The following is an 11,898-nucleotide window of genomic DNA, read 5'->3' as shown; positions in this document are numbered from 1 at the left end:
TTGTCTTTAAAATTGATTATATTTGACACTAAAAATATAGTTTTTCATTTTATAATTGATTTCAACACTGGTTTTTTTTGGGTGAGAACTCTCAAATTTATTGTTCAAATCACATTTAAATGAATGTATCTAAACCAAACATAAATCATTTAGCTTTCAACTCACTTTCAACCATAATCAATTTTAAAGAATCAATTCACACAAAATCAATTTTTGTAAACGCTAAATCAAACATACACTAATGATTTCCAACACCGGCCCTTTTAGGTAAAAACGGGGAATGTGGTTGTCGATCTATGAGTGCTCGTAATAATTTAAATAATATTAGATCATTATGTATGATTAGCGGATAGACGGACACTAATGTTATCTCACTTTTCTATCAACTATTGTTATTTTTTTTTTTTGACAAAATAAAATCAACTATTGTTGACAAATAAGTTGATCAAAATAAGCTATATGAATATCATTGCAGGAACAACATTCCTATTCATTAAATTTAAAAACCAGTTTAAATGCAATTTTAGTGGTGGATTCACAACTTTCCTCCATTTATAGATTTGAAAATATAGCTCCCAATTGTTAGAACTTAAGAATTTTTGTCCATCACTATATTTTGGACATATTTTTCCGAATGTGTGATGTTGAATAATGAATTGATAAGTCAAGGGGTAATGTTTCTTAAAAAAAAAAAAAAGAGTCACCGAGAAATGTCTCAATGCGTATTTTTTTTTTCTTTCCAGAAAATGATTCTCTCAAGGATTTTACATATTTTTTCAATTTATGTTTCTTTTTTTTTTGTTGTTAAAAAAAGCCAAAAGATAATATATTAGAACAAAACAATCACATAACAAGAAATGCTAAGATAAAAAAGTTACAAAGTTAACTATTTTAGACAAAGCACCAAAACAACGACTACACCAAACGAGATACAAAATTTACTACCAATTTCTCATATAATGTCAATCTCAAACATCTGAGTGATTGAATACTTAATTGATAGTAATTATAAGAAAAACCCTCAACCTTGAATTTGATCCATGTGGATACCAAAAATTTAACCCTAATCGTAAGAAAGACCCTTAACTTTGGGTTTGATCCTTTGTTTTATAAATAATACCTATATGATACATGAAATAAAATGATACTAGTAAAATGTGATCTAGATATGCATTATGACACTATCCTCTCACTTGTCAACTTATTATCCAACTTGACATGTGACCGAAAATAAACCTCAAATTCAGCTATGGGGAAAGAGCAATGTTATATCTCTAGAAAAATAACACCAAGAATTCTAGGAAGTGAACAAATAAATCATGCAATTAAAACTTGTCAGCTGTATCTTGAAAAATTCTTGATACTATTTTTCTAGAAAAATAGCATTTTCCATGGGAAAAAAATCCCGCACTTTAAAAAACCGAAGCTCTATTTTTCAGATTTAAAATTGAGTAATTAAAATCTGAAGTAACTTTTTTTTGGTAGTGGAAATCTGAAGTAACTAAAAATACATTTAAGTTTTTAAGAAATAAAAATACAAAAAATGTGAGTGGTCGTAATGTTAGTTGGGTTTTATTTTCAAGAAAATGTTAATTTTTAAAAACTAAACAATCCGGTGGGACTAACAAGTATAATTTTTAAAAACTTGAAATAAATCAATAATCAGGGGAATATTTCATTCCAATTCTAATCTCTCATTCTCAAAAACAACTTTACAAACCTTAAAACAAACACACTCCTACACAAGTTATGAGACTTGTATTAGAAAAAGCTCAGAGTTCTTGACCATAAAAAAAAAAAAAAAAAAAACTGAGTTAAAGATGTAAAATGAGCATAAAGTGTGAATAATCATTGGAAAAAAAAATCTGTGTCAATAATTTGTTGCACAGTGAACTCAATTGTCAAGAACCTTACATCAATGTTAATGCAATCTGCTATAATAACCTATCTATACCTTTTATGAACAATATTTGATGCCTCTATCACTCATTCCTAATTGTCTTTTCGAACTACTTTTGTACATGATTTAAAAAAAAAATTCAAATCAAAATTTAATTTATCTGGTCTAGAGGATCAGGAGCAGCTACTTTATTAGCTAGCCCAATTAATATATGTAAATCACACTAATTAATTTCACTCATAATTGGGGTATGAAGAAAGCAAATTACTAGGTATGCATGGAGAATTCCTCCATGCCCTAGCATGCATCTTAAGTATCTCCCTTGCTTTTTCCTTAGTCTTACTTCCACAATCAACTTGAAGAACCAAACAAAGCTTAGCCACAACACCAAGTTTAAGCATTTCTTGAACGACATTAGGAGTTGCAGAGAATCTTGAAACAGACAACAGAATCCTCACAGCTCTATCATTTGCAAGCGTCGAAACCCTTAGAATCTTCTTAGAAACAACAGCAAGACCTGCTGCATGTCTCAAAAGTTCAGCTCTTCCTTCAGCACACTGACAAAGATTCTCCAACAAAACCAACATCATTTCATTTGGTTTTCTGTCTTTGCAATTTTCTAACAAAAGTTCTATTAAAACAGGAACTGTTCCAGCTTCAACACCTTTGATTCTGTTTCTTCCCCATGGACAGAGTGCAATTAGGGTCTGAAGTGCTGCTTTTGATACTTTCTGTGATATTTGATCCTTCAAAACTTGTACTAATTCAATGAACATCTCAATTTTTTGATGTAGTAACTGCACTGGTTCAGCTACTTCTGACATAGATTTTAATAAGAAAACTGCATAAGCTCTTGACTCAAAGAAACCTTTCTGCATAACTTTTGTTAAGGATTCAATAAATTCGCCGTTTCTGAAAGCAAGTAGTTTCTTTAATCCAGCTTCAGACACATGAAGATTAAGAAGTATGCTTAATGCTTCATCAACAGTGTTAGTCTCTGATAAAGATCCAGAGTTGTTAACAAAGTCAATGTTGCAACTATTGTTTATTACAATAGAAGCTATAAACTCAACAGCACCTGCATCTTCTATGCAACGTTTGTTTGTTTCACTTCCAGAAGCCATAGATCTAAGTCTTTTCAAGCATTTAAGCTGCACAGTGAGAGATGAATGAGACGCTTCTTTGATGAGTTTTGTGATTTGGGTTTTGTTGATTGGTGGTTTTGGAGTTGGAATCCTTTCAATGCCTTGTGAAGCGTTTAATGTACACCAAGCTTGAATGAGTCTTCTCAGAGTGTGGTTTGGTGTTAGATCAGTGTAATCTGATAGCTGTTGTTTTGTAATAGGACATGTCATGTTTTTCTTTGAAAATAGCCATTTTTCAATACTTTCTCTGTCGTAGGTTATACCTGTTGAGACTGTTACTGGATCCTTCATGATTTCTAATGATATGGGGCAGACAAAGAATGAAGGAACCTCGATCTCATCATGATCCATATCTGACTCGAGTGATTAGTCTATGTAGTTGTACGCTCCGAGATTACCTTAAAAGGTGAAGCAGATGGAAGCTAGAGAAGAGAATGAGTTATTAGTTTGGAGATTTTTGTGATGGTTTTTTGAGTTTTGCAATGAAGAGATGAGAGAGGGGTATGGTCTTATTTATACCAAAAGCGTGTGCTAAATGTGGGAATATTAGTCAAAAACACGGAAAAAGTAGTATTAGCCTCCATTCAAGAGAGAGAGAGAGAAAAAAGAGTGTGCGATGACTATTCCACATTCATGGAATGGAATGGAATGGCTCAACTAGTAACAACTTTAATTTACTTAGTCGTCAACGCCAACTAGACAAAAAAGGGAAGAGAAAAATACAAAACATTAATATGCACATGGGGGATATGCTGTTTGACAGCTTCCATAATGGATCATACTTTATCTCCTTTTTACATGCAACTATGCAAGTGCTTTGTTTGTGTTTTTTCTTTTTGTAGAAACAAATGTTTTTAATCAAAAGATATTCCACATTTAAATCAAGATAATTACTATGCTATTGTATAAAATAAAATAAAATGAAATATATTATTTCAGTATATTCTTCAAAAGTATACAAAATTACGGTAAAAATAGAAGAAGAAATCCTTTAAAGAAACTTCTATTGAGGAATAACTTAAAGAAACTTATACTATCATTCATCAAATTGCTCTTTCTTTTAGATCAAACAACTGGTTGTTTAAAAGTCACATTCCATCCATCTTTGCAACCCCAACAACCTCTCAAAGAAAAAGAAAAAAACTCGAATGAATCAAGTGGACTGGCACTACTTCTCAACATTCATTTTTATTTTTATTCACAAACTTTTGAATGAAGAATTTATTAAAAAAATCCCTTCTTCCACGCAGAATCAATATGTATGAGTTAATATTAAAATTAAGTCTTACTAATAAATATTTTAAGGACATAGCTAGAGGAATATTATATATATTATTTAATTTCTCAAATAAGTATTACTTAAATTAGCATTTTATATTTAATAAAAAATTTAATATGAACTTTCTTCTTTTAAATTAACATTTTATGTAAGATTCATCATGCATACTATTTTTTCATAGATAGAAAGTTCTATGAAAAATATATGTACAATGATTGTCTATAAAATGTTTTTATACAATAAAAAATGTTAATTAGAAAAAAGTTGCACGATAAAATAAATATTCCCTCATTATTATTATTCTTTTTTTTTTTTGAAATAATCATTATTATTATTCTTAATATTAAATCTTCAACTCTGATGTATTTTCAACTTTATCAGAAAAAAAGTCCTTTTAATTATTTTTGGTTATAAAAAGTCATTTTAATGTGTTTTCACATACAGGTTCTCAAAAACTTAGCCAATAAAATAAATAGAAAATTTGAAATACAAATGTTCATTTATCTTAATAGATGCGTTTAATATTCACTAAAAACATTTGTGTGTGCTTATAAATTAAATATTTGTAAATGAAATTATATAACATTTCTGGATTTCCCTATTTCTTTTAAGTGATAACTTATAAAAACACCTCCAATAGTACAATTCATTATGAGTGATCCTTAAGCGGACTCTGCATGCCACTTCATTTTAAAACAACTCATTCATTTTTTCCCTATTAGTACAACTCTTAGAATTTACGATGAGTCTCACAACTTGTTCACATATTAATATTTCATTTGCATTTTTCTTCTTCATTTTAACGAGTAAAAAAAAAAAGCAAAAACAATTATACACAATTTTTTTTATGGATTTGTGGCTTCACTAAGCAACTAGGTGGAGAGGTCCTTCAACTATTGTTCACCTTCCTTGCATTTTGTGCAAAATTAACAACATTCTAATTCGTTAAAAATTTAATTAACTGTCACCCCAACGAACTCCAACATATTTTATAGACCTAAAGACCAAATGTACTCCATGTTATGAACTTGAAACATCGACTATAAATCCATGTTAGAGTGTTAAGTTCCGCAATTTTCTACCTAAAATAGTTTTGAAAAATATTACGCTCGAAGAGGGAGAAGGACATCATCTTATTTACTAAAGCTTAACCCGTAAAGCTAACCCTAAACCTAATTTTTTTTCCCCCCATTTTTTCATCCACTTTTCTAAGCCATTGGATCTTGCGCATTTAGGCGCCATTCAATTTTAGTCATTGATCATATTATATTTATCTCTTCTATTTTCCGAAACAACTATTTTGTATTTATCTCTTCTATTTTCCTTTCCGAAACAACTATTTTGTATTTATCTCTTCTATTTTCCGAAACAACTATTTCATATTTATCTCTAATTATAATTTTGGTCATATCCGAAATTTGTTATCAATTCACTTAAATCCGAAATTTGTTTTCCTATAGTTTTGGCCATCCGAATCCTTATTTATTAATTAACCTAACAAATTTCCCTTTCAAAAAAAAAAATTAACCTAACAAATTTCATTCGTATCCTCCTTTTTTTTTTTTTTAAACAAATATTTTCTACACTTTTACGATTGCAATTTAACATAACAAATTCCATCTAAAAAAATGCATCGCACAAATTTTATTCTTATCCTCTTGCCTTTTTTTTTTATGAAGCAAATATTTTGGTTATATATACGAAGCCATAAACCTGTTTCTCTCAATCTTATATCTTATATCTTATATATATAATAAAGTTTAACCCCTAAAGCTATTTCTAACCCTAATATTTTCCCCCCATTTCTCCCTCCACTTTTTTGAACCATTGGATCTTACACATTTAGGCGCCATTCAATTTTAGTCATTGGTCATCTTACTTAATTAATGCCAGCCGAATTCTGTTATCAAGTTTGCTATAATTTTGGCCAGACGAATTTTGTTACGAAGTTTGCTATAATTTTGCCATATTTCCATCTCTTTAGTTGTGAAGCAACGCATCACACGATCCATAAAAGTAGAACTATATTTGCTTGCATTCACTAAACTATACCAATATCACTAAAACTATATTTGCTTGAGGTTCACCTCTTCGAATCTCTTCTCCCGATTCTGCCAACTTCGGATTCATGAAATTGCTCTGTCATCATTTTCAGGTCAGGTTTCAATTCTTCTTATCTTAAGCTAATAATATTCCTTATGGCCAACACTTACACTCCGCTCTTATAGCTGTTACTAGAGGAAAGAGAGATTTTAAGATGAAAGCTAGAGTAGCTCATATTTGGTGTATACCAACAAAGAAAATAATTAAAAATATCAAATAAATTGATTGCCTTCTCATAAGGTAATATTATGCTATGAAATTTCATATTGTGTTCTATATTTAATATGATATGATGTTCATATCAGAGACACTTATGTTTTCGTGGTATTTAGGTTTTTCAATAGTGATGCATCAACATTTTGTTTTTTGTAAGTTGTAACCATCCTGTCGTATGCTTCATTATCCATAGGTTAAGTGCACTTTAGTTGGATTCTACATAATTATTTTTTGATGGATTGAGATGAGACTTATTTTGGAATAGCTTCTTTTTGTGATTTTAAACAATGGATTCATGCTCAACAACTTTTTTTTGTGAGATTGTATATATTTTCAGCATAAGTGGTGAACTAATATTCGGGGATTCAAAATACTTATATGTTGCTCTAATTTCCCTGCCGTACGTTATTTTCATTCATACTCTTGATGGTTTAGCAGATACATGGACGACAAACAACAATTGCATCAGTATTAGGAGGTGAGAATTCGTACTCATTCGAGAAGAAATTGTTTTCGTTCAGAGCAGTTTGCCAAAGATGTTCAGGAGTTTTGGGCAAATTATTCATCAGTAGCAGTCTACGAGTATGTCTTGAATGGAGCAGCCAAATCCCACGCCCAGTTTTGTATCAATCTCTGTTATTGTTTCCTAGCAGTAATTGGCACTATTGTGATTCTGTGTTTGTTATTTTTAGAGATATTGAGGTCCTGTTTTTGTTATTTTAAGAGTAGACATGTTTTTGTGGAGAGAGCTGGAATGAAGTGTCACATTTTTTTCCTGCATCTTTTAACATGTCAGTCTATTCTTTATCGAATAAATTAATTAGTTTGGGGATCGTCATGTTGTCAGTCTCTCTTAATTGGTCTGCATATTGGATCTTTACAGTATTTTGAAGTTTTCCATTTGTAGTGCTTTGGATTGTTTTGTATATAGCCCTAGATTATGAGGTTGTGGAAGGCAATTGGTTTAGTATTTTTAAGTCATCCAAAGGAATATTTTGTAGGGTTTAGATGTGAATTTGTTGAGGCTTCGTTAATAGTAAGTTGATCGAGTTATATTCATAGTATGATGCCTTCTCTAAGCTTACTATGATACTATTATTCATTTTTAAAATTGCTTTGCGTGTCACTATAAGTCATTGAGGATTTGATATCATGTAAATAATAAAGTAAATCCTAACACATTCCACATAAGAATGAAGATATTGGTTACAGTTGGAATCTTATAAGTCATTGAGGCATGTTGATCTTATTGGTTACAGGTGTTGGAATGATTAACGAGTAACAACTTGCAAATTTACTTTTAAGTTTCAAGTTTTGTAAACCCTACCATGTTCTTGAATATCTTATTTGAAGTGACGGAAAATGATTAAGTTTTGTTAACTATTCAATATAAGTTTCTTTAGGTATCGCGCTTAAAATTTGTGGCTGCATCATTCTAAATAGCAATTTTCTAAAATATATTAATGTCTCTCTTTGTTCAAGCCTCAAACTCTAACGATGTCAATTTAATATGAATTGTGTAATACATCATAATCATCATGTGAACTATTCAATTCCCCTAAAAAAGAAATATATTCAATTACATTTTAGTTATCCGGTAAAACTTATTCATGACTTTTTTTGGTTGGTTTGACCCGTGCGATGCACGGGTCGATGTTCTAGTGTTTGAGAAAAAGAATCAATAACTATCTATAGAGGATGAGGATAAAATTCTTATTTAACCATGACTCAACGCTTTAAACGTGAGAGTTGATCATAAAGCGAATAATTCTTTAATATTTAGAACCACAACCAATTACAGTAGAAACACTTTAAATTAATACTCGGTAAATTAATAAACTCTCTAAAATAATAAATTTGTCCGGTCCCGACTTGGGTCAATGTAAAAAATTGAAAAACTCGATAAAATAATAAGATAATAATTTTTCGGAAGATCCCTTTATAATTTTCGGTCCTAAGAAAATCATAAATTAATAATTCATAGAAACTGAAAAAAATATATTACACTCTATTGAAATATGATTCAATAGTTGTCTGTTTTCCTTTAAAGTTCAAGTCTGTTTGGAAGTCATTATTGATTTCCAATGCATATGAACACAGTAGTTACTAATTTACGTCGAGTCCCAAAGTTCGCTGCAACGTAATTCTAAGAGGCATAGACTAATTTGCCTTTTTGTTTGGTATATACAGTATAATTACTTAAAAACTCTTTAAATTAATAATTATTAATTTATCGATAAATTAATAACTCTCTAAATTAATAAATTTCTCCGGTCCTGATATTATTAATTTATAGAGTTTTAACTGTATAATCAATATCATGGGTATTTACATGAGAAGCAATTCAATCAACTAGAATCTCGATGACATCAAATAATTAGTATCATTCAAAAATTCTCAAACATACGGTTTAAAAAATTGTATCAAAGTGATATGATATTGTAGAGTCAAGTCCAAATTAAACGATGTATAATGAATTGCACCATCAAAAGTGATTTAAGTATTTCAATCCACATCCCAATGTGTAATTTCTACTTTTTAGTTATTACTTTGCTAAAAGACACCTTCATAAAAAATGTCTTCTAGCAAAACCTATATATATATATATTAAAAAGGACTTGCAATTTCATCTAAAATGTCTGTATTTGGCTGCTGGCCGACAAAATAATGTTAAGAGTTTATTGACTTTATTCCACCATGTCGTGTCATGTTATGTATGTAAAATGTAAACAAAAAAAAAAAAGCACAAGTGGAAGTGAAAGAAGGTCCAATTTTACTGTTGCTCAAACGGAAAGGCCACCGAAATCAGAGTATGTATAAACTCATGGCGTGAAAACGGTGTCAAAGTTGTGTCCCGTTTCCCTCTTACGGTGCGTTTGCCGTTTGATCTACGGAAGATTCTTTTCAACCCTAAAATTTTATTTACTATCAATACCTTGTAGATCAATTTACTTGAAATTTAAATTGAGTTTAAAATAGTTCAACATAAAAAATGACACGGTATTAAATGGATATAAATGAATACACTTTTTTTTTTTTAAGTCCAGTAGATAGAATTTCACCTTTTTAAATTTGAATAAGTGAAGAATTCAAAATTTGAACAAGTAAAGAATCCGGAGTTCGAACTCCAATTTTGACATATATAATGCAATGTCTCCACTAACGGAGTTAAACTCACAAGTACCTAAATAAACATATTCTGACAAAATTTTAGAATATGGTGATTATCTAAAAGTGTTAGCATTAGTAAGAGAGCATATGATATGTGATAGTTGTGTTTCGTGTAGTTGTAAACTTAGAAAAAACATAGGTCATTTATCAAATTTTTTAAATCAAAATATCCTGCACACGTAAGTGCGAAAACTATTCTTTAATATAATTGAAATCTATTTTAAGGGTTGATATATCTTAACAAATATATCTTTTAGACAAACCTTTTTGTTTATAAATATTTTAAATGATAAAAATGTCATTCAACAATTTAAAAATGTACTGTTCTATTTAACATTATACTATTTTTGTGTGGTTTAATGTTTGCGTGAACGAATTAAAAAAGTAAAAAAAAAGGTTAATTAAAATATTTTTCTTAAATAACAATTTTAATTATTTTTGTTTATTGCAATTTAAAATTAAGGAGAAGGAGATATTTTTAAGAGCAAAATTTATTAAAAAAATTGATCGTGTCTTGAAAAATACAACAACAATTAATTTTTTAAAAGAAAAAATAAAATTAATATGCTTAGTAGATATTTTTTTAGCCTTAAATCTAATCGATAATTTCATAATTGATATAATTACTTGGAAGTGTGATAGGAAGACTTTTCAATTTTGCTACCCCAAGTGCTTGCTCAAAATGCATGAATCAATGCACTTGCTCTTAATGGTTATCATCGTTGTCTATATTTTTTCACAATGAGAGGAAGAAGATAACCATCAGGAGCAATATTGTTTTCCTTTTGTACTGACCACAAGTAATTATTTTTTATTCTCCTAAATGTCTTTGCAATTCTCTTGCATCAGGTTTAGGGTGGAAAAGAAATCCATACCCGCGCGTATCCGTGGATAAAATCCGTCATGGGCACTGGGCGGGTAGCTAAACAGGTATCCGCGAGTATAATAAACGAGTACTATTTAACTACTCGTTACTTAATAGACACAGACACGAATTTGATGATACTCGTGCCCGCGGGTATCCGTACCCGTTAATAAATTAAGTAAATTACTAAAATACACACACACACACACACACACACACACACACACACACACACACACACACACATATATATATATATATAAGATTTTGGATGTAAGAATCATGAATTTTGTATGCTTTATGGTATGGTGAATTTGCATGGGATGATGTAAGATGAACTTGTTTGAATTATGGTATGGTTTATGAAATTTGAATGAAATATGTTATGTATAGATGTTTAAAAGTTGAAGTTTGTAGGCAATGAAAAAAGTATTTTTCTTTGCGCAAAAAAAAAGAATTTATTCAAAAATCCATGGGTACCTGCGAATATCCGTGAGTATCTAAATGCCCGTGGATCACCGTATAGAGATACCCGCACGGGTATGAGGATGAGGACGGGTACCATATTTATCCAACGAGGCGGGGACGAATATCATACTACTGTACTCGTATTCATGGATATCCATTGACATCCCTGATTCATATTGCATAATGTTTTCCTTTTGCTCCCTTGCATTTCCTTGGCTTCTCATAATGGTGTTTCGCATGCACGGAGAGATATCATGACAAATTAATATGATTTGATAAAATATTAGAACAAGGTTACAGAATGCTATCCTGATGCTAGTTATCGCGAATATTTTTCTCACGACAACGTCGCGACAGATGTAAATGTAATTGCAACAAGCTTTATTCATTGTCATCTACTCTGTGTATTCTAAACAATTTCAGGATCCAATGGCTCTGATTTATTCACTATACATTCGCGATGTGTATTTTCTCGATAAAAATAGCACGGCTCATGTTCATGTAGCAAGCAAAACCCTCTCCTTTATCGTTATTCAAAGGACAACTCCTAAGGATATCATCTTTCCACTGTTGATGCAATATCCACCAGTCAACGATTATTTTTAATATATAAATCTCTTGCGGTCAGAAGGTTGTTGTTGCAGCCGGCGAGATCTTTACCATTATTTTGTTTTGGATACAAATCACGTCGACCTTTTTTTTGTTACAGAAATCAGTCGACCTTCTTTTTTTAGCAAAGAAATCACGTCGA

The 11,898-nt window shown here is 30.4% G+C and overlaps 1 protein-coding gene across 1 annotated transcript; it reads right to left on the bottom strand.

The window, feature by feature from the left end:
• Nucleotides 1-1,828: 1,828 nt before the first annotated feature.
• Nucleotides 1,829-3,529, bottom strand: LOC146910857 (E3 ubiquitin-protein ligase PUB22-like). The gene has a single exon (XM_085723570.1). The coding sequence runs from the start codon at nt 3,394-3,396 to the stop codon at nt 2,134-2,136; it is 1,263 nt and encodes a 420-aa protein (XP_085579696.1). The 5' UTR covers nt 3,397-3,529; the 3' UTR covers nt 1,829-2,133.
• Between the last annotated feature and the right edge of the window lie 8,369 nt (nt 3,530-11,898).

The sequence above is a fragment of the Medicago sativa genome, chromosome 7 (genome assembly GCF_051527215.1).
Source record: "Medicago sativa cultivar Bolivia chromosome 7, Bolivia_mono, whole genome shotgun sequence".
NCBI classification, from domain to species: domain Eukaryota; kingdom Viridiplantae; phylum Streptophyta; class Magnoliopsida; order Fabales; family Fabaceae; genus Medicago; species Medicago sativa.
The sequence above is the reverse complement of the archived record's forward strand: the minus strand, read 5'-3'. Positions and strand labels throughout refer to the sequence as shown.